Source organism: Pantherophis guttatus, chromosome 10, assembly GCF_059756535.1.
Source record: "Pantherophis guttatus breed Tessera chromosome 10, ASM5975653v1, whole genome shotgun sequence".
Lineage (NCBI taxonomy): Eukaryota > Metazoa > Chordata > Lepidosauria > Squamata > Colubridae > Pantherophis > Pantherophis guttatus.
In genome coordinates this window covers 6,392,849-6,416,778 of record NC_142072.1, presented here as the reverse complement: position 1 = coordinate 6,416,778, position 23,930 = coordinate 6,392,849, and the positions used below count along the sequence as shown (strand labels likewise).

General features: G+C 45.6%; 1 protein-coding gene across 1 annotated transcript; it reads right to left on the bottom strand.

Annotated features, from left to right (window-relative positions):
- Positions 1–1,403: 1,403 nt before the first annotated feature.
- LOC117677626 (uncharacterized) lies at positions 1,404–12,669 on the bottom strand. Its single transcript, XM_034437944.2, has 5 exons — positions 12,525–12,669; positions 11,237–11,359; positions 8,040–8,186; positions 5,604–5,756; positions 1,404–1,651 (listed from the first exon to the last, which is right to left on the bottom strand). The coding sequence occupies exons 1-5, from the start codon at positions 12,571–12,573 to the stop codon at positions 1,443–1,445; spliced, it is 681 nt and encodes a 226-aa protein (XP_034293835.2). The 5' UTR covers positions 12,574–12,669; the 3' UTR covers positions 1,404–1,442.
- Between the last annotated feature and the right edge of the window lie 11,261 nt (positions 12,670–23,930).

Sequence of the window (23,930 nt, the reverse complement as noted above, 5' to 3'; positions counted from 1 at the left end):
TTTACTACCGGTTCTATAGAACCGGTGCAAACTGGGGGCAACTCACCACTGGTTCACATGTACACTTTAGCCCAGAAGCTGCCTGCTTTACAGTCCAGCACAATGCACACAACACCAGGGTCCACAAGCAGAAGATTACAGCAGGCTGATCAAAGTCCTGGTCCTTTAAACTTGGATGCTCACTACCGTAACATCATTTTGACTATTTTTACCTCACACCATAAATGCCAGTCAAGGACATATATGTCAGGGTTCCAGGTAATACACCCACAACAAACAGAATTCTCAGGCGAGCAGGTTCCTCAAAGAACAAGTTTATTGGGCATATCATATTAGCACAAACTGGTGAAAACTGACTCTGAAGGTTCCTGCAGTTTTCATCTAATTAAAAGTAAAAGTGTCCCCCACCCCACTTTCCCAAACAATCCATCACATGATCCAACCTAGGCTCGCTCTGGTTGCTTACTCCTCCTCTCCTCAGCCACCTGTGGGAATGCCCTTGGTTCTCAGGGGAAAACTATTTTGTTTTGGCTACAAAACCCCAACTATCTCTATTCCCCCTCTATCCCTCATCACTGTTCTGGCAATACTGAAGCTTCCAAGATGGCATCAGACAGACCAGCTTCAGAGTTGACAATACAATGGTTTCTATGAAGTGTGGCAATGCTGCTGCTGCAGTGAAATCTCTTCAGTGTCCAGTAACTACAGAGGTGGGATTCAACCGGTTCTCTCCAAATTGGGCGAACTGGTAGCGGCGACTGTGGGAGGCCCCGCCCACCCATGCGGACATAATGCGTATCTACTGCACATGTGTAGAAGGCCGTGCAAGTGCGCAGATGAGGCACATGCCCTCATATTTGCGAACCGGTAGGGAAAATAAGTGAATCCCACCGCTGAGTAACTAGCAGCATCCTCCCTCCATTATGTTCTCAATCCTCAGAAACCCCATAAATGGATTAGAGGCAACTTTTGGCAATAGGCCCTCAGAGGGCCTATCTTCTGGACAGACCACTTCCCTTTTTTTTTTCATTCTTCTCACTACACATTTCCTTGACTTCCTTGGTGTCCATTTTCAACCCTGCTGGATGGGAGGACAAAGCAAAGGGGCCCTGCTTCTTCTCTGTACAACTTTCACAGCTCGCTTGTTCAAGGTGGGCAGGTCAACTGGTAACAGAGCTAAGAAGAGGAGGAGCAGTACTAGAAAGAGCTTTGGCTGCTGGCAATCAATCCCCTTGAAATATATGGGTTGATGATGGCCCTATCTTTTCTGCACACCGGCAGAGAAAATAATTGAGAATCAATCCTCGAAGCACAGATAAGGAAAGTTCTGGCTTTTCCCTGGAAGGTGAGGACCTTCACCTGCGTGAAGCCAAAGAGGCATAAGCAATGGAGAGGGGGAAGAATTGACAAGCAAGATCTGAGTTTTAATTGCTGGGGACATATCAAGAAAAGATGGTCACCAACAAGAGCCCAGCTTGGGCCGAGAGGAAGAGTCCAAACAATCCAGTTGTGGTGTCAGCTGCCCCAGTGGGATTCTTACAATTGCTATCGGGGAGTAAAGTAAATAGGCTATCAATGGTTAAAATCTCCATCTTCTCACAGAAAGCTTTATTGGCACATCCTTTCATGGTGGTGGTCATATTTTTTCCTCCTGCAAAGAGAATGGGAGGAGACAGCTGTCAACACCTGGGAGCTAGCTGACTTGGAGCAATGTGGGAGAGAGAAAGTAGGACCCAGAGGAAACTTCCTTCTGCTTTCGGCATACATGTTCCCAGAAAGAGGGCATGGAACTGTATTCCCCAATAAAGGTTGACACCAGGGGTGCTATTCAGCAGGTTCTGGAGAACCGGTAGCGGAAATTTTGAGTAGTTCGGAGGACCGGCAAATACCACGTCTGTTTGGCCCCAGAGTGGGGAGGGAATGGAGATTTTGCAATTTTCTTCCCCCAGGAGTGAGGAGGGAATGGGGATTTTGCAGTATCCTTCCCCTGGAGTGGAGTGGGAATGGAGATTTTGCAGTATCCTTCCCCTGCCATGCCCACCAAGCCACGCCCACAGAACCAGTAGTAAAAAAGTTTGAATTCCACCACTGGTTGACACAATGGACTTCATCAGGTGAAGTTTACTAGGTACAGGTAGTGCTTGATCTATGACCATATTGAGCCCAGAATTGCAATAGTAAGTCATACTGGTTATTAAGTGGGTCACGATGTGACTATGCCCGATTTGATGAGTTTTTTGTGACAGTCATTAATGAACTGCGTGATTGTTAAATGAGTCAACTATACCCAATGGATATTTTTTTTGCCAGAAACTGGAAGTTAACCCTGGAAACTGGCAAATTGTGGTTATGTGACTGTGGGATATTGCAAATGGCCATAAATATAGGCCAGTTGCCAAGTGCCCAGGATATCACATGATTGCAGAAAGATGTCCATCAGAACTTTGAAATCGAGTTGTACGTAGGTCTGGGGAGGTCCATCATAACTTTGCATGGTCATTAAGCAACCAATTGTAAGTCAAGGACTACTTGTATGTTATAGGCCTGTGATGGCAACCTTATGGCATGCGTGCCAGAGGTAGAACACAGCGCCGTCTCTGATGGCACACAAGCTGTCGCCCCAGTTCAGCTCTGCTGCGCATGCATGCAGGCCTCCCACTGGCCAGCTGGGTCTTTGGGTCTCTGCCACACATGCACGGGGGGCAAGAGACATGCGGGGGGTGCACGCATGCACAGGAGGAGCGGGGCACATGTGGGGCGTATGCATGCACGGGGATGGGGCACATGCAGGAGGCACATGCATGCAGGGGGAGCGGGGTGCATGCATGGGGGACATGCATGCATTGCATTTTGGGGGTACTTTGGGCACTCGGTACGGAAAAGGTTAGCCATCACTGTTATAGGCCAAGCACGGTTACAGCTGAATTGTTTAGGAGCTTATATTTGGACTGGGTTGGCAATTTGGTGACATAGCATATTTGAATCCATACTGTTTGTTTAGCTAAAGAGCCGAGGTGGTGCAGTGGTTAGAGTGCAGTACTCCAGGCTACTTCAGCTGCAGTTCAGCAGCTGAAGTAGCTGCTGAAATCTCATCAGGCTCGAGGTTGACTCAGCCTTCCATCCTTCCGAGGCGGGTAAAATGAGGACCCAGATTGTTGGGGGCAATAGGCTGACTCTGTAAACTGCTTAAAGAGGGCTGTAAAAGCACTATGAAGCGGTACATAAGTGCTATTAGTATTGCTAATGGCTGAATGGATTGTGCAGAACCAGAAAAATGGGTCCATTTGATAATTAGGTTAAACCATGTTGAGTAAGAACAACCAATGCAAAGAGGCTATTCCAACTTCGGCAGAAACATTGATCGCACGGAGTACTATGTACTGGTTTGCTTTCAGTACCATGGACAGCATCCCTATAATTAAAAGTGGAAGCAGCCACTGAAAATTTCCTGTGGCCTCAAAGGAAGTCAAGGATCAAAATGTACCCTCTACCTCAACACTATCCATTATGATTAGATAGAAAAATCCTACCTTTTTTTCCCTCCCAGCTCTCATTTAATTGGATGACGCTGGAGTGTAGCATCTCAGGGGAGGAGCAAAAAAAAAATCCCCTTGCAAGATGGCAAGTTCAACCTAGCAACTGATGCCCTGTCTCTTTGATGTACATGTACAAACGGGTGTGGCTTCTACCATAATGCCACATCTCCCTCCTTTCAGATGTGGACCTCCGTCCCATGCATGGGAATGGCCTTGAAGAACAAGAGGTGAAGGGGAGAGTTGACATAGGAGAGTGTTTGGTTTAGCACCTGGGAAGAAAGTTAGTTTTGTCTTTATCTATATTAATTGCTCTGAGCTATTGCCAGCAGTTTGATCCTGACTGGCGCAAGGTCGACTCAACCTTCCATCCTTCCGAGGTCGGTAAAATGTGGACCCAGATAGTTGGGGCCAATATGCTGACTCTGCAAGCCGCTTAAGCAGGGGTGAAATGCTCCCAGTTCGGATCGGATCCGGCAATCCGGTAGCGATTGTGGCAGGTGGTTCAGAGAACCGGTAGCGATGGTGGCGCAAGGCTCCGCCAACCCACCCAGGTGTCGTTACTTCCTGTTTTTAAAAGGTTTTAAAAAAGGCTCTGACGATCATGCGCCACAGCTGTGATCGTCAGAGCCTTATTTTTTTTACTTTTAAAAGCATTTTTTTACAAATAGCAAATAGGTTGAAAAAAATGCTTAAAAAAAAAGTTGGCCACACCCACCCAGTCACATTACCCCTCCACCAAGCCACACCCACAGAACTGGTAGTAACAAATTTTACATTTCACTACTGCGCTTAAGAGATCGCTGTAAATGGTATATAAGTCTAAGTCCTATTGCTATTGGTGGTACGCTGATCTTGTGGATCAGAAAAGTCAGCAGTTCGGCAGTTCAAATCCGTAGTACAGGTCTCCTGTGTGAGCAGGGGGTTGGACTAGATGACCTCCAAGGTCCCTTCCAACTCTGTTACTGTTACTTCTAGTGGTAACAAAAAAATAGCAAGTAATAGTAACAACAACTAGCAAATATGTGTTTTGGCCACACAATGACTGACCAGTGCCATCATTAAAAAAAATTCAAAAGAATCAAAAAGAAAAATTCCATCCATAGTAACACGACTTCGGCGTAATTTGGAAACATCTGTCTGTGAATGTGTGTATGTATAGATATCAGAGGAATCATGGGTAGAACCTCGCCCCTCTTACTAGCAAACTGAGTCTTTTAGATCACGGTAACCTCCAAAATATCACTTAGCAATAGCACTTAGACCAGAGGTGGGATTCAAAAATTTTAGTAACCACTTCTCTGCCCAGTTGCTGGGTGGGTGTGGCCATGGTGGGCTTGGCCTACTCGGCCTCCTGCACCATGGCAGGGGGGCATTTTCGCCCTCCCCAAGCTCCAGAGGCTTTTCTTGAGCCTCCGGGAGGGCAAAAATGGCCTCCCCTGGGCTCCGGAAGCCCTCCGGAGGCTGGAAACAGGCTCGTTTCCAGACTTCTGGAACTTCTGGGAGGCCCGTTTTTTGCACTCCCAGAGCCTCTGCACGAGCACTGCACTTACCTGGCATCCAAAACGGGCTGTGTGGAGGGGCAGGGTGGACGGGGCTAGCCAGTCTTTGCAACTACTGGTTCAGCAAACCAGATGTAAAATTAGCATCTGGTTTGCCTGAACTGGTCCGAACCGGCTGAATCCCATCCCTGACTTAGACATATATACCACTTCATAGTGCTTTATAGCCCTCTCTAAGCAGTTTACAGAGTCAGAATATTGCCCCCAAAGGTTAACTCAGCCTTCCATCCTTTCAAAGGTAGGTGAAATGAGGACCCAGATTGTGGGGGCACTAAGCTGACTTTGTATAAATATACAAAAGTATGAAGGCTATTGCTTGACGCATTGTAAGCCACCCTGAGTCTCCAGAGAAGGGCAGCATATAAATTAAAGCAAAAACAAAAATCTGGGGTCCTCATTTTACCGACCTGATCTGGCCTTTCAGGTCATGGCAATGTCCATTCAAGAATTGCATTTCCTCATCAGCAGCTTCCAATACTGAATAAGGGCATGGAGCTATAGGTTTCACCTTCTTTCTTCTGAAGAAACATTTCTGCACAATATGTCTCATCCTCTCCAATACAGTTAATCGTCTTCTCCTCGCATCCACTCTGTTCCTTTGGTTCAGCATAGCAAGCCGGGCATCTTTTGTTCTTGGTAGTTACAATTTTTCTCTCGGGCACTGCAGGGAAGAAGGAGGAGGTTTAAGTTAAAAGAATGATAAAGGAGGTTGGGATGACCTCAGCGTAAGGGTGGGAAACTCAGAAACCAGCACGTTCCTCCCTTAGCAACTTTGCTCAGTTCCGATGAAGAGAACATTGGTGATTCAGGGTTGAACTGTGGGGTCCTTGGTTCTCTCTGAGCCTGGTGACTGTCAGGCTTGCTTCCTTCAAAGTCCAGGAAAGAATGAGCCAAACTCCATATTTTATAGAGTAATGTACTTTTACTGGAAAATGAAATGAACGCAATCAAGGAAAGCTGAAACTGAAGCAATAGGCGCGAAAGTTGCATATAGAAAGCATCCCCTCCCACTGTTCATCATCAATCACCCAATCCAAAGGTCTCCCAGAGGTCAGGTGGACACACATCTGGCATCGTCATCAATCAGGAACGCGATGACGGTTGACCCGATAGCCACTTCGGTGCTTAGGTTTCGTTTCTTCAATCCACCAGCTTGCTTCCCTCCCCCTCCTCTTTTCCCTCCCCCATTTCTTATGGCAGCCAAAGCAGAAAGTCGGAGGTTGACAGTGGCTTTCTTGCAGATGTTTCATTACCAAACTAAGTAACATCATCAGGGCTACCAACAGTGGTGAAAACGATTCGCTGGCCGTGCATGCGTGCTGCATTCCTGGTTACCAAGTTTGGTAATGAAGCGTCTGCAAGAAAACCACCAAGCTCGGAGAGCACCAAGGACTCCACTTTCTCAATTTCCTATCGACACTATCATGCAACTGAGAAGTTGCCCTCACTGAAACATAATCTCTTTTTTTTTTAATTTGATTTATATGCCGCCCTTCTCCAGAGACTCAGGGCGGCTTACAATGCGTTAAGCAATAGCCTTCATCCTTTTGTATATTTATACAAAGTCAGCTTATTGCCCCCACAATCTGGGTCCTCATTTTACCTACCTTTGAAAGGATGGAAGGCTGAGTCAACCTTGAGCCTGGCGAGATTCGAACCTGCAGTAATTGCAGGCCGCTGAATGTTAATAACAGGCTATTAGTCTGCTGCGCCACCAGGCTCTAATCTGACTACTTTGCCCTGTTATCTGGGAGATCCGTAATATTAGAAAGGAAGAAATAGTGAGATTAAGGCAAGAAGTTGCAGAATCAGCATATTGCTCCTAACAATCTGAGTCCTCATTTTATCGACCTCGGAAGGATGGAAGGCTGAGTCAACTCCGAGCTGGACAGGATCGAACTTCTGGCAGTGAGCAGAGTTTGCCTGCAGTACTGCCTTCTAACCACTGCACCACCAATAATCCCATGCCCACCCAAGACTTAACATGCTCCACTGAACAAAGTCAAGTCCCTTTTACAGTACTAGAATGGATACTGAATATTGAACTTTTACTGAATGAGAGTCAGTATGGAAATATCAGGAGGAACCTCAGCCTGGGATTTTGAAGAATTTCGAATGCCCTTGTCCTAGATGGTGGGCCTGCCTGTGATCATCTGTTCTGCCCCAGCTATGGACCCTAAAGAACACAGCACACACAAAGTCTGTACAAACCTTAGTTTACTAATTAAGTACTACTAATGAGTTTTTCTTAGTAGTTGTTCGAACACAACTACAGTTTAGATCAGTCTTTTCTGAACAAGGGCTGTTAATTTAACTTCATTAACAGCCGACAAGAATCCAAAGAATAATAACTCAATTCTGAAACACAGTATTTCAGATAACCATAATCTTACTGTGGTTGGCAGAATGCCCAGAAGCAATTTGCAGGAAAACTGACAAGAAAGGAGCAGGAGCTGATCAGACGTTTCTGGAATCAAGACGCAAAGGAATATGAACGAAGTTGTTTCCTGCAAATTGCCTCAGTCGTCGTCCTTCCTTAAATAGGCTAGGGGAGTGGCCAATTAGCCCCAAGCCTTACTCTCGAGGAGACCTCCTCCTGAGGAGCCACTCCTGCCTTTTGGCAGCTCTGCACGCTTGTGCATCGAGAAGAGGCTCCTCCTCTTCTTCCTCTTCACTTATGGCAGCTTCTGGAGGTTCTGAAGGCCCTGGCTGAATCCCCGCCTCTGGCACCACATCTTCTCCAGCCTCCTCATTGTCTGACTCGAGTGCCAGCTGCACAGGCCGCGTACGGGCCACAACACCATCATGCTACTCTACATCTCACCGAAACGTCCCCCCACAAATTGAGGTATGATCCCAGGCAGGAAATTTATCTTTAGGTGGGGAAAATGGGGGAGGGAAAGAATGGCAAAGAATCAGAGAAAACAAGAGCCCCAAAGCGTACAGCTGGGAGGATTGGTGCATTGATTGTCCTCGCAGCAGAAAACGTGGCCTGTGATGATGTAGTTGTTGCCCAGGTCCAGAACTGCCAGGCTCTTGTTACACTCCTTAGGATGGATGCAGCTCTTCTTGGTGGCGTAGATGGTTGATCCTGTAGGGATCCAAAAGAAGAGTTGGTGTCTGAAACGGTGAATTGCTCAGTATCTCTGTGAGTGGCAGATAAAAATGCTCTTGAGCATGAACCTTCAGCATCGCCAGTCCTTCTCCAGGGTCCCAAGATTTCTGCCCCAACTTTCCACCATATGCAATTTATCCAGATAAATTGGAATATCAATCAGAATAGAACTAGGAAGGACCTTGGAGGTCTTCTAGTCCAACCCCTTCCTCAAGCAGGAGACCCTATACCCGTGATGGTGAACAGGCACACAGAGCCATATTGGTGGGCATGCGAGCATTGCCCCAGCTCAGCTCCAGCATGTATGCACACACTGGCCAGCTGATTTTCGAGCCTTCTGGGCCCACCGGAAGTCGGCAAACGGGCTGTTTCCGGCCTCTGGAGGGCCTCCAGGGTGGTGGGGAAGGCTGTTTTCGCCCTCCCCAGGCTCCTAGAAAGCCTCTGGAGCCTGGGGAGGGCATAAAACGGGCCTACTGGGCCCACCATGCCATCACATGTGGGGGGAGCACGGGGGGTGACGAGCACATGCACGGGGGCGGCAGGGCACATAGAATTATGGGTGTGGGTATGCATGCGCGCGATCACCCCGCACTCCCCCGCTTTTGGCACATGATGGCAAAAAGGTTTGCCATCACTGCCCTATACAATTTGAGACAAGTGGATGTCCAGTCTCTTTAAAAACCTCCAGTGATGGAGCACCCACAACTTCCAAAGACAAGTCACTCCACCGGTTAATTATCCTCATGAGTTATTTTATTCATGTTCTAGAACAGGGGAGTCAAACTCGATTTCATTGAGGGCCACATCAGGGTTGACCTTGGAGGCCCAGGGGGGCTCATGGCCATGGGTGAGGGTGGCCATAGTAGGCGTGGCCATGGTGGGCATGACTTGGGACTCATGTCGGGGCACCTGTGGTGACCAAGTGCTAAGGCAGGGCTTCCCTGAGACCCTCCTATTTTCCTTCCTTTTCTTATTTTTCCTTCCCTCTTCATTCTCCTTTCTTCTTCCCACAGAGAGGGCCTCCTCAGGTGCCATTGGCCAAGTTATGTCGGCTGGCGACACCCAGGGGGAGGGCCTTCCCTGTGGGTGCCCCAGCCCTGTGGAATGAACTGCCCCTGGAAATACGTAAAATACGTAAGATCTCCGACCTCCGGGTATTTCGTTGCTCACTAAAGACCCTGTTGTTCCACCAGGCTGGGCTATCAACATAACATTTTTAAATTGGGTTTTAAATTTCTGGGGTTTTAAAAATTTAGCCGAATTTATTTAATAATTTTAAACTATTTTAACTGATGTTGTTTTGTGTTTTTAATAGGCTGTACACCGCCCTGAGTCCTTCGGGAGAAGGGCGGTATAGAAATAAAATTATTATTATTATTATTATTATTATTATTATTATTATTATTATTATTATTATTATTATTATTATTACTATTACTATTATTATTATTATTATTATTATTATTATTATTATTATTATTCCCCTCCTTCCTTCTTTTTCCTTCTTTGCTCTCTTCCCATCTTCCCTCTTTCCGTTTCTCCTTTCCTGTCCCTTCCTGCATGCTCAAATGCAAACGGGAAAATGTTTCTCCTTTTGTTCTTTTTTTAGTTTCTTTTGATAGCCCTCTGCCAGCAAAAACGGGGGGGAGGCTGCATGTGGAGGCAGAGGCACCGAGGCCCATCCTGTGGGCCAGATCCAGCCCATGGACCTTGAGTTTTACACCAGAGGTGAAATCCAGCAGGTTCTGACAGGTTCTGGAGAACCGGTAGCGGAAATTTTGAGTAGTTCGGAGAACCAGCAGATACCACCTCTGGCTGTCCCCAGGAGTGGGGAGGGAATGGGGATTTTGCAATATCCTTCCCCTGCCATGCCCACCAAGCCACACCACACCCACCAAGCCATGCCCACAGAACCGGTAGTAAAAATAAATTAGATTTCACCACTGTTTTACACCCCTGTTCTGGAATCTACAATGCAGCTAGTCCTTGGCTTTCAAATCTTTGTTTAGGGAACCATTTGAAGTTACAACAACAGCACTGGGAAAAAAAATTAAGTTCACTGCCTTGAGTTTATTATAAAGGCAATAAAACTGGGATAATAAATAAACAAGATAATAAACAATGGAGTCATCTCTGTTTTTCCCTTCCCTGCTCTCCAGATTAGATTAGCCAATCTAGGAAGGAAGTCGGCAATTGATGGTGGCGACTCACACGCAGGATGCTGGGGGATGACCACTGAGAGGCGGGTGTGTCTCAGCTGTGTTTCACACACAAAAACACACAGACACACAGACACACTCCCAAGGAAAAGCATCACATGAATCTAGGGGTGGGCTTCAAAAATTTTAGCAAGGGGTTCTCTGCCCAGTTGCTGGGTGGGCATGGCCATGGTGGGCGTGGCCTAGTCAGCCTCCTGCACCATGGCGGGGGGGGGCGTTTTTGTCCTCCCTGGGCTCCAGAGGCTTTCCTCAAGCATCCAGGAGGGCAAAAACAGCCTCCCCAGGCTCTGGAGGACCTCCATTAGGCCTGTTTTTCACCCTCCCCCGAGCCTCCGTGTGTGCCCTCCACTTACCTGCATCCAAAATAGGCTGCGTGGGGACTCCTGGGAGGGGCGGGGTGGGGTGGGTGAGGCCAGCCGGGAGTGGGATTTGGGGGTTCTCCGAACTGCACAGAATCTTAGCTAGAGGTTCTCCAGAACACCTGCGAACCCCCAGCAGCCCACTCCTGCATGAATCTAGAAAAGCATGTACGTGTTTGAAGCACATTTGAACAGTCTTCACTGTTTCTATCCATCACAGCAACGAGCTGTTTAGGATACTAATTGACAGACACACAGAGAGAGAGAGACACACATAGAAACACAAATCTTTTCTTTCTCAAAACTGTGAAGCCCAAGTAATGAAACCACAAGACATTGATTCCGTATATGCTTTAACCTGCAGGATAAAATCAATCCAGTCCCTAGAAGAGACCGTTCAAAATAATGTTGATTGGCTACACGCTGGATTTAGATGTTTTGTACCTACCTAAAATCTTTTCCAACGAAATGATGCTACATTTGTCTTCCGGAGCAGAGCAGACTTCCTTATTCCCTTGGCAGGTCTTTGCACTTGATTGACAAACGGTACATTCCTGGGACTTTGCAAAAACTGAAGAAAACAAGAATAAAATGAAAAAACGAATCATTTCCCTTTCCTTTCTCTTTTCCTCTCATTTCAGTTTCCTTTCTTTGCCAAAATTAAATGGTACTGGTAATAATCTGGTTGACAGTGTGAGTAACCATAACAACAACAACAACAATCCAGGCCATTGAAAGAACTTGATAGGTGGATAAAAAATGCCAAAATCCTGTTTAAACTTCTCTTTCGCAATGCAATCCACCGTATGAATAATAACAATAATAAATTATTAAACTTCCATGCTGCCTGTACCCCCACAGCTCTGGGCGGCTCCCAATGAAGAAATTACATTGACTCTGCACTACTATTAATCTTCTCATCGTTCCCATCACCCATCTCCACCCACTTAAGACTATAACTTTGTTGCTTATATCCTTACGATTTATATTGTTTCCTAGTATGATTTGATTGCTTATTTGTACCCTATGACTATTATGAAGTGTTGTATCTTATGATTCTTGACTGTACCTTGTCTTTTTAGGTACATTGAGAGCATATGCACCAAGACAAATTCCTTGTGTGTCCAATCACACTTGGCCAATAAAGAATTCTATTCTATTCTACATTACAATCAATAGGACATAAAAAATAAACTTGAAAATGAGAATTGCCGCATTTGCTTCTTGAGTTGGGGTGGGGGAAAGGAGGTTTCTGCCTAAACCCTTGTCAAGTATCCAGCAGCATCCATCATCCACAGCTTTCCACGCTCCAGAGATAGTTGTGAATGCTTGTGATCCAACCTCAACAGTTTGCCCGGCTGAGCCCACACGAACCTCTGTCCACATACGAAGAAGAACGCAAGTCTTGTGGTGCCACTTAGGCAACAACACACTTTGCTTCTATTCCACGCAGGCATAGACACACACAGAATTTGAAACACCCACAAAGCACTGGCTGAAGCAAATCTTCTCAGCCTTCTTTAATGGCAGAGGTAGTCCTGTTTCAACATGTTGTTGCTGAAGGCCACCATCTATTTATGAAGAGGTGATCATCTTAAGGGTGGGGGGGGCACATACTTCAAATCAATTTAATGAGCATTGGCAATTCCTTCCTCTCCCCCGGGCACAACTGGAAGGATTGGAACCCATCGTCCAGAAGAGGATCATAAATCATCCCAAACAAAGGTACTACTCACCCAGAGTAATGGATGCTATAAGAAGGCAGATGACAAAAGACGTGTCCATGTTGACAGTTGTTGGCTGAAATCAGAGCTGGGCTGGGAAGCTTGTTGAATGCATCAGAAGGCTCTGCTTCGGAGAGAGCTAGTCTGGCTTTATGGAGAAGGCAGCCAAAAAGGGGAGAGGAGGTATCCAATCGTTGCTCCACCCCTGCCTCTCCCTCCCCCCCCCAGACCCCCGCCTTACAAAGGGATTGTGGCCAAGCTACAGTGGTGAGATAGCAACTTTCCGTAAAGATAGCCATGCCTTTTTGCATCAAAGCCAATTAAGAGTCTAGCATCCTCATAAAAACAATTGCACTGATTAGTCCACACATTCAATTTTGTTAGACTTTATCAATAGACAATAAGATAAACCTTATTGCCGGGTATAAACACTATGCAGTTTTCTTTCTTTCTTTCTTTCTTTCTTTCTTTCTTTCTTTCTTTCTTTCTTTCTTTCTTTCTTCCTTCCTTCCTTCCTTCCTTCCTCCTTCCTTCCCTCCCTCCTTCCTTCCTTCCTCCCTTCTTTCTTTCCTTCCTATATTCTTCCTTCCTTCCTTCCTTCCTTCCTTCCTTCCTTCCTTCCTTCCTTCCTTCCCTCCTTCCTTCCTTCCTTCCTTCCTTCCTTCCTTCCCTCCTTCCTTCCTTCCTTCCTTCCAGAGGTGGTATTCAGCAGGTTCTGACCAGTTCTGGAGAACTGGTAGCAGAAATTTTGAGTAGTTTGGAGAACCGGTAAATGCCATCTCTGACTGGCCCCGCCCCCATCTATTCTCTGCTTCCCGAGCTGATTGGGAGGAAATGAAGTTTTTACAGTATCCTTCCCCTGGAATGGGGTGGGAATGGAGATTTTACAGTATCCTTCCCCTGCCACACCCACCATGCCACACCCACCAAGCCACGCCCACCAAGCCACGCCCACAGAACCGGTAGTAAAAAAATTTGAATCTCACTACTGCTTCCTTCCTTCCTATATTCTTCCTTCCTTCCTTCCTTCCTTCCTTCCTTCCTTCCTTCCTCCCTCCCTCCCTCCCTCCCTCCCTCCCTCCCTCCCTTCCTCCTTTTCTTTCTTTCTTTCTTTCTTTCTTTCTTTCTTTCTTTCTTTCTTTCTTTCTATTGGTTGCCCACCTCTACAAGGTGAGGAGGACCATAGAATTCCCAGCTGCCAATCTTACAAAGGAGGAATTGGGATTCTTTTAGCTTTTTCTCAGTCCAGCTATTGGTTTTTCTTTGCTCTGAAATTCAGGAGGAAATTTGGAGAGGGGTTTTTTTTTTCTCCTTGTTGATGAAGGTTGGACCTCTGGGATTTGACAGAAATCAGATGCTGGTTTTAAAAGAGATTTCCCATGGCAGAGCTGCATGTCGGCTACTACTAAACATCTTTGCTCAAAATCACAAATAATCTTTCCGACAACTAGTCGCCCTGTTGGCTTCTCCTGTCAGATAATTATTTGTGTTCACATATTTTATCCTTTCTGTCCTTTTAAAATATTACCGGTGTTTATTAAAACAACCACGGTATATTAGATTCCTCCAAGTTCTGAGGAACAAATGCTAGATGCTCGCCGTATTTCTTCTCCTCTCCTTACACCCATCCCTGCTCTTCTTTCCTTCTTCTATATTTTTAAGAAATTGAAAATTGAGAGTGTTGGGGTGTTAACCTTGTTCACCCTTATGTACTTCTGCAGTATCGGAAAAAACATTACATGCTACGCACAGCCTGGCACTAATCCAACTGTTAAGTGCACTGCGGTGAGAAAGTGAATTTAAAAAAATAAAGTCCGACCATTAAGAGCTCTGCAGCACTTAACTGTTTTGAAAGTTTACGTTTTATGTTATTAAAGTATGAAATTAAGTCTCATGCTAGCCAAGCCCCTCTCATAATATTGAATTGAAGAAGAAAGACAGATTGAGTGCCTGAGACGTAAAGTAAATTTAGTTGTTTGTTTGTTTGTTTGGTTGGTTGGTTGCAGTGGTGGGTTCCTCCCGGTTCCTCCCGGTTCCGCCGAGCCGGAAGCGGTGACGATATGATGTCATTGAACCGGTTCTGCCCCCCACCCCCACCCCGCGTTAATCTTACCTTTTATTTGGCCCCACCCCCAATCTATTGCTGCCTCCTGAGTCCCAGCTGATTGGTTAGAGGGAAAAAAACTGTTTAAACTCTTGCCGCGGGGCTTCAAAGGGCCGCCCTACAGCTGATCAGTGTTAAAAGGTAGTGTGCTGGTAGACCGGTGCCTCCAAAAACAAATGAGTAGACCAGTGCCTGCAAAAATAAATGAGTAGACCAGTGCCTGCAAAAACAAATGAGTAGACCAGTGCCTGAAAAAATAAATGAGTAGACCAGTACAGCTCTGCAAGCAGTTAAAAGCCTGGTAGACCAGTACCTCTGCTAAATCCTAAAGAATTGTCACATGACCATCAAGCCACGCCCACAAAATAAGCCACGCCCACAGAACCAGTAGTAAAAAAATTTAGAACCCACCCCTGGTTGGTTGGTTTCTATTCTGCCTTTTGACCAGGAATTCGAGGCAGCAAGGCAACTCTCCTACCTGCCTTTTTTGCCCACAGCAACAATCCGGTGAGCAGGAGTGGGATTCAAAAATTTTAGCAACCGGTTCTCTGCCTGGTTGCTGGGTGGGTGTGGCCATGGTGGGCGTGGCCTACTCGGCCTCCTGTACCACAGCGAGGAGGGGGATTTTCACCCTCCCCAGGCTCTGGAGGCTTTCTTTGAGCATCCGGGAGGGTGAAAACTGCCTCCCTCAGACTCCGGAGGCGTAATCCAATTTTTTTTTACTACCGGTTCTGTGGGCGTGGCTTGGTGGACATGGTGTAGCTTGGTGGGCATGGCAGAGGAAGGATACTGCAAAATGCCCATTCCTTCCCCACTCCTGGGGGAAGAATATTGCAAAATCTCCATTCCCTCCCCATTCTAGGGCCAGCCAGACATGGTATTTGCTGGTTCTCCGAACTACTCAAAATTTCCGCTACCGATTCTCCAGAACTTGTCAGAACCTACTGGATTTCACCCCTGGACTGGCCCAAAGTCACCCAGCTGGCTTTCATGCCAAGGCAGGACTAGAACTTGCCGTCTCCTACTGATTGGCTTAAAGTCACCCAGCAGACTTTCATGCCTAAGGCAGGATTAGAATTCACTGTCTCCTATTAATTGGCTCAAAGTCACCCAGCCAATTTTCATGCCTAAATCGGAACTAGAACTCACAGTCTCTGAGTGAATGGCCTAAAGTCACCCAGCTGGCTTTCATGCCTAACCTGGGAGTAGAACTCTCCATCTCCCAGTTTCTAAAACAGAGGATGAGGCTTTAGAGCTGAAAACTTACCTAATCCCTTGAGAATCCCTTTCTCTTCAAATGCTTCCAATAATGTTAGACAAAGACCAACATGATATCATGTACTATATCCAAGAATGACTCGAGTGCTCAGTGCAAACATTTTTTTCTCTGCCCAACGCTCTCAGAAGGTTCTTCTCGCTGTAACGGTGCATCCCACATTTATACATTATGCACACTGCACAATGTTTTCAATAAAATATAAGAAGAGTAAAATACAATCCACGTCCATTAGGAACTTATATCTTAATGGAAAAGTAATGAGGAATAATGGAGCAATTTTGCAGGATTTCATTTGAAACCATATTCTCTAATCGTATCATCTGGGTAACTTTTACTTTCGTAGTGAATCAGTATAACCGGAACAGAATTTCTTTTGAGATAAACAATATCATTATCCAACAGATCAGCGTATGTATTTTAATAATTAGGATTCAGATCAATTTTTCAGGACTGATTTGCAGTTTATGGTAATCAATAACTCTTCCAAAAAGAGCAATGTTGAAATATATTGGCACTTCAGGCAGTAACTGAAGTTCCTTCTGAAAATCAGAGTCTCACATTACGACAATCACAATGTTTTTGGGGGTGGGTAGGTTTAAAGTGTCAACCCAGCCAATTGTGGTTTATTCAACAAACCGTGATTAAGCAAACTGTGGCTTAATTTGACATGAGAACCCAGTTAGTAACATCAATGTATTTCACTATATATCAACTCAGAAGTAGATCCCATTGAATATCAAAACAACCCCACGCAATGCTTTTAGACCAGATATAGGTGCAAAAATTAGAATTCTCTTATTTATTTATTTTTGATAAACTGAATTACCTTGCTGATCGCATTCATGCAATATGCTAAAGTCCAGCCAGTCAAAAGGCAGAATCTAAAGCCCTGTAAGTGAATCCAGATGCTGGAGTTCGCACATTGGGATTGATGGTTTAATATAATGTGTGACTCAACAAACCAGCATTTTAATAAACCATGACTTTGCCTTGGCGTGACATGCCACCTTTCCAGACTTTCCCAGAGAAGAAGATTAAGGAAGGAAATAAAGATGAATTGGATGTTTTGTGAAAACAACAATAAGTGAGACAGTAAGTAAGACAGCAGAATTAATCTCTAATTCCTTTTATTTTAATTTTTTGACAATTCGACTGAGAGATGCAATTTTGGAAAGGTAGGGTAGGAAGAAATATTCTTCTGGGTTCAGCTCCAAGTGGGGAAAAAGACACTGGAAACATGGAGATTGCTTGGAAAGATGGTTTAATGGTGGACAGGATCACATGGTTTGAGTTCCTGAACAGAAAAAGGGGGGAGATCCTGCGAGTCCCCGGGTTTTATGCCCTCTCTGGCTTTGAACTTCCTGGGGCCCAGAAAGAGTATCCTGATTGGTTGTCAGACTCCCAGGGGGTGGGGGTCTTAGCTAGCCTTGCTGGCTGATGTAATCATCCCAGGTGCCATGTGGTGAGTTTCTGTTGCTAGATGGGTCCTATTGTGTTAGTTTCTGTTGCTAGATGGGTCCTATTGTGTTGCAGATGATGGTCCATTGACAAAGATGGGAGGGAATTGAGTTTCTGCCGCTGGCCCATTGACAAAGGGTGTGGGGGGGCAAGAAGGTGGGAACTGCTTCATCTCTAAAACCTGCTTCTCCATTTCTCATCCAGGGAAACATAATATTCTGCCTTTTTAATATTTCCTAAAATATTTCATTCTTCTAGGAAAGGGGTGGGTGCTAACTTCCTACAGTAGAAAAATGCAGCATTAACTGAAGCTGTTCTTTCCAGAGAAAGGAAATGTCTGCAAACAGTGGTCTCATACAGACCAAAGAATATTGGTCTATTCAACAATGACTGCAACATTTCAATGTCTAATTTTAAGAGCATCCACTCAAGCATCAGCTTCAGGGGTGGGTTCTACTTATCTTTACTACCGGTTCGCAACAGGGCCGCGCACGTGCTTGTTCCGTTTGTGCATGCACAGAAGCGTTTTGATGATGTCAGGGTCAGTGGGTGGAGCCTCCCGCCGGTTTTACTACCAGTTCTATAGAACTGGTGAGAACCGGGGGCAACCCACCATTAATCAGGTTGTATAAATATATCACCCAAACCCTGATAGGCGTATACAGTATATGTACATATCTATATAAACTGATTGATGGGAAATCAGGCATTAGACCAGGGGTCCCCAACCTTTTGGACCTCAGGGACCACCAAATTCATAATTTTAAATCCCACGGACCACTAATACGAATCCAGTGCACCGCTTGCTGAAGCACCTGGACTCCCAGTGACAGGATGGGGTCCTTCAGGCACTCTCCCTCCTCTTTCTCTCTCTCTCTCTCTCTCCTTCCAGAGAGAGAGAGAGAGAGCTCCAGTCACAGGACTGGCCATTGCTCATCCTGGAGCAGCTCCTCTACCCTGGTGCGCCGCAGACCAGCAAAATTTTCTCACGGACCACCGGTTCGTGACCACTGCATTAGAATACTGTATTTTTGAGGTACCTTATCTTTGGATGGATCAACTGCTTTGAAATGTGAAATGATACAGTGAATGCCTGGATACAGCTAATTAACCAACCGATTCAAGCAAAATCAACGGTTTCGTGCCACCAAAGTCAATGGAATATATTCATCAAACTCAACTTAAATCCCATTGACTTCAAGGGAAATACACGGGAGCTAAGCAAATTAGGGGATCTGACATTCTGATCTGATGGCAGGACATAAATGGCATTCATTTTAATTCCGTATCAGCAGAACAAAAGCTTACATTAAATGCAGTTAACAATTCCCATTTAATTCATATAGACAGATGGAAATTCAGGTGTTGGAACATTGTATTTTGAGGTAAATTATTTTTCGGTGGATCAATTGCTTTGAAATATGAAATGATATCGTGAACGCCTGTTGCTCTAGTCACCAAATTCATTCTGCTTTAAGCAAAATCGGTGGCCGAATGCCCCCAAACTCTTCAAGGAAAATATGCAGGAGTTCAGCAAATTTGGGGCGTCTGAAGTTGAATTTAGCCTTTGGGTGGGATTCTCGATCTCATTTCAGGAGATGGGGCTCCAAATTTGTAGGGGCAGGACATTTAAACCACATTCATTCCATAATAAGGGGATGAAAACTTACACGGATGGCAATTAATAATTCCAATTTAGTCCATAATTTCTCCCGTTAAAAAAACATATAGATGGCAACTTTGAGAAGGACATTAAGAGCGGCAACAGAGAGGTATATGACTTTTGCAGCATAAATTTAATTGTGGGCTCCTTGGTGTTCTGTGAGCCTGGTAGTTTTCATGTAGACATTTCAGTACCAAATTAGGTAACATGATCAGTGCTTAAAGGGAGGGAGATTGACCCCAACCTAACCTTTCTTAAGGCCTTTGCCAGCTACCTTTGACTTAACTAGGAGAGAATTTTCACAGCGAAGATCCCAAGGATGCATGGAAAGAAGAAGGTCACCTGTGGCCCGAGGTCCTTCTTCTCCAGAGTGAAAGCCAGGCGTCCCAACGATGAAAGAGCCCCGTTGGCTTCAAAACACTGAACTTTTTTAAATGTGAACTTGTAAGCCCCAAAGAGGACGGACTTTGTGGCCACCATCTTATCGCAGACTGCTTTACTGACACAACCTTTTCCAGCAAAAGGGATTGTTGTGGTGATATTCAAGCCTGAAGAAAAACAGGGTTTTAGTTTTAGGGACTTGTTAAAATTATTTGCATTACAGTTTCTTTGCATCAAATGTATGAAAGATTTCTAAACAAAGGATGGGGATGCTGATGGACGTGGAGCAGAGAAATCACAATCCCAGATGGAAATAAGAGACATGTATGTAGGTAGGTATTATGTATGTTGCAATAGCAATAGCACTTAGACTTATATACCGCTTTACAAAGCTTTTACAGCCCTCTCTAAGCGGTTTACAGAGTCAGCCTATGTCCCCCAACAATTTGGCTCCACATTTCACAGACCTTGGAAGGATGGAAGGCTGAGTCAACCTTGAGGAAGGAAGGAAGGAAGGAAGGAAGGAAGGAAGGAAGGAAGGAAGGAAGGAAGGAAGGAAGGAAGGAAGGAAGGAAGGAAGGAAGGAGGGTCAGAGAAGGTCAGAGAAGGCAGGCAGACAGGAAGGAAGGAAGGTGGGAGGGAGGGAGGGAGGGAGGGAGGGAGGAAGGAAGATAGCAATAGCACTTAGATTTATATACCGCTTTATAGTGCTTTTACAGCCCTCTCTAAGTGGTTTACAGAGTCAGCCTATTGCCCCAACAATCTGGCTCCTCATTTTACCAACCTCGGAAGGATGGAAGGCTGAGTCAACCTTGAGCCTGGTGAGATTCGAACTGCCAAATTGCAGACAGCCAGCAGGCAGGAGAAGTAGCTGCAGTACTGCACTCTAACCACTGTGCCACCACGGCTCAGAAATGTAAATATGCATGTATGTAGATATCCAAATCACTAAAATCCAAGAAGTATAAAAACATCTGCCTTTTTTTTTTCATGCTGTAGTAACTTTGAATGATCATTAAACAAATAGTTAGACTTACAGCCACAATTGACTTATAACCACAATATTTATAATCCTTGATAATGATAATAAATAAAAAATGTATACACTAAAATAAATTGGCTTTCTGTCCACTGGCAGGCAGCATGCCATCACACCTGCGGCAGGTTCCCTAAATAAATAAATGATAGCAAGAAGTAGAAGTAGTAGCCTGCAGTACTGCATTCTAACCACTGCGCCACCGTGGTTCATACTGGCTGTTTGATACCGGTTAGCTTAGTATAGCTAACAGCAAAAAGAGTTTAAATAAAAGAGAAACGATAAAGAGAGCTTACCGGAATATGTATGGGTAATTTCTCCATTCATTTCAGTACAGCTCACTAAATCCCCCACGCAAAGCACTTCTCCATCAGCATCGCAGTTACTGTAACCGGTTTTGAAGCATCTGGGGCAAGATTTCCCATTTTCATACATGCGAATGGGTGGATCTGCAAATCACAGAATAAGTTCACATAGCAGAATCATAGATTTAAAGCAGTTATCAACACAGCTTATTTTCCCTTTCACAGACTTTTTAACCCCTAGAGAATCTGCTGAACAGTAGAATAAATGGATTTCCAACCGTTTTGTCTTTCTGATATTCTGATGACCCAGTCCCTTTCAATCCATGCTTTGCCCTGATCCAATGGGGCAATCTTTGGTTGTGCTTCAGAAAGGAAATATATATATATTCTTCAAAGGCCCAGTCACCATTTCTAAAACTCTAATGCCCTAAAAAGTGTTTTTTTTTAAAAAAAAATTGCAAAATGGGAAATTGCAGATTTTTATTTTATTTTATTTTATTTAAAAAAAAAACCATATAAAAGGTATGTGGGGTAAAAGGCAAGAAACAATGGATGAAGAGCCTTGGTGGCGCAGCAGACTAAACTGCTGTTAACTAGCACCGGCTGCCTGCAATTACTGCAAGTTCGAATCTCACCAGGCTCAAGGTTGACTCAGCCTTCCATCCTTTCGAGGTAGGTCAAATGAGGACCCGGATTGTGGGGGCAATAAGCTGACTTTGTATAAAAAAGAACACCGCTTAGGGGGGGCCCGAAAGCCCTACTAAGCAGGTATATACAAAAGTATGAAGGCTATTGCTTAACGCATTGTAAGCCGCCCTGAGTCTCCGGAGAAGGGCGGCATATAAATCGAACCAGTAAATAAATAAACAATAAATGAAAACTAACCAAGGAGAGAAGCAATCTAAAACTAAGGAGAAATTTCCGAAGGATGAGAGCAATAAATTAATGGAAGAGCTTGCCTCCAGAAGTTGTGAGTGCTCCATCACTGGAGATTTTCAAAAAAAAAAAAAAAAAAAAGATTGGACAGTCAGTCATTTGTCTGAAACGGTAGAGGGCCTCCTGCTCGAGGACGGGGTTGGAGTAGAAGACCTCCAAGGTTCCTTCCAACTCTATTATTCTATGTTCGGTGTTCTAAGGCAGGGGTGTCAAACTTGATTTCATTGAGGGCCCCATCAGGCTTGTGTTTGACCTGGTGGGGGAGGCTGAGGGGGTGCATGGCCAGGGTGGACGTGGCCAACTCAACATCACTCGTGTTGCGGGCACCAGTGGTGACTCAAGCTCTCTGCCAGGGAAAACGGGCTCCGGAGCTCCATTTTCAGCTGCGACAGCCTCCTGCGACCCTCTACCAGTGAAAACAGAGCTCCATCTTTACTGGCAGAGGCACTGCAGACCGGTCCTTCGCTGTTTCCAAGATAGCTCTGTGGGCCAGATCTAAACACCCTACAGTCGCATCCAGTCCCCGGACCTTGAGTTTGACACCCCTGTTCTAAGGGAAGAGGATGACCTTTGCTCATCATATTTATTTGACATGAGGTTTTGTTGTCCTTGCGGGTAATTTTAGTGAAGGCAAATGAAAAATGAGTTATGCCAGCTCAAGTGAATGGGCATTAAAGATCAAACAACTGGAAGTTACCACCTTGCCTCATCCTGGTTCAAAAGACAAAATGTCAGCTGTTTATTACCAAGTTTTATCTATAGATGAGATCAGAGGTGGGCTTCAAAAATTTTAGCAAGGGGTTCTCTGCCCGATTGCGTCCTGGGTGGGCATGGCCATGGTGGGTGTGGCTTAGTCGGCCTCCTGCACCACGGCGGGGGTGGGGGGAATGTTTTTGCTTTCCTTGAGCCTCCAGGAGGGCGAAAATGGCCTCCCCAGGCTCCGGAAGCTGGAAGCAGGCTTGTTTCTGGCCTTCCAGAACTTCCGGTAAGCCCGGAGGTTCGCCCTCCTTGAGTCCTCGTGCATGCCCTGCACTTACCTGCATCCAAAACGGGCCACTTGGGAACCGCTGGATGAGATCAAGAGTGAAATGCTACCGGTTCGGACCAGTTCAGCCGAACCGGTAGCGATGGCGGCAGGTGGTTTGGAGAACCGGTAGCAATGGCAGCGCGAGGCTCCACCCACCTGCCTGGTCATCGTTACTTCCTGGTTTCAACCAGGCAGTAACCTGCTTTTTACCCTCTGCATATGCACAGAAGGATTTGAGTATGCGCAGAGGGTCCGTACGTGCATGTGGCATGGGAAAGATGTCGCTTCTTTCCATTGGAATTTTCCCGTACGTAGATTTCTTTTTTCAACAATTATAAAAGAAAAGTGCCAAAAGCAAAATAAAATTCAAAAGCATTTTACATACCTCGAAGGGCAGCAATGCAGCCTGGGGTCTTTTCATCACAAACCTCAGAAGTAAAGTCCAAAGTAGAGGCATTTCCAAAATCGAAATAGAAGGAGCCTGACAAATTATTTGGAGAATCTACACAGGTTCTGGAGGATAATGTGATTACATCATGATCTATTGGGAAAACATAATGATTAAGGAATATAATCAATTGAGCATCACACGGCTCTGTCTTACAAACAATTCTATCAATGGAATCAGCCAAATGTACTACTCTGTAGCTTCTAAAGCTCCAGTTCGTTTTTGGGTTCCTTTGTGGCTTTGTGACAGATACCCTACACCAGTGATGGCTAACCTTTTTGCCGTCAAGTGCCAAAAGCGGGGGAAGAATGGAGGGGATTGTGCGCGCACATGCCCACACCCATAATTTAATGCAACCCACCCCCTGCACATGCGCGCGTGACCCCTCCACCCTCCCCCCACTTTTGGCATGTGATGGTAGGCCCGGTAGGCCTGTTTTTCACCCTCCCCAGGCTCCAGAGGCTTTCTAGGGGCCTAGAGAGGGTGAAAAGGGCCTCCCTCCCCCCCGAGGCCCTCCGGAAGCCAGAAGCCGTCTGTTTCCTGACTTCTGGTGGGCCTGGAAGGCCTGAAAATCAGCTGGCCAGCGCACACATGCACGCTGGAGTTGAGCTAGGGCAATGCTCACGTGCCCGCACATATGGCTTCATGTGTCGCCTGTTCACCAGAGGTTCGCCATCACGGCTCTACACTCTCACCGCCCACTTTCCCAGCTGACACTGACCCCTGTCGGTGACTGGTATAGTGCAACATTACTCATTGAATATCTTTGGGTACTTAGCAA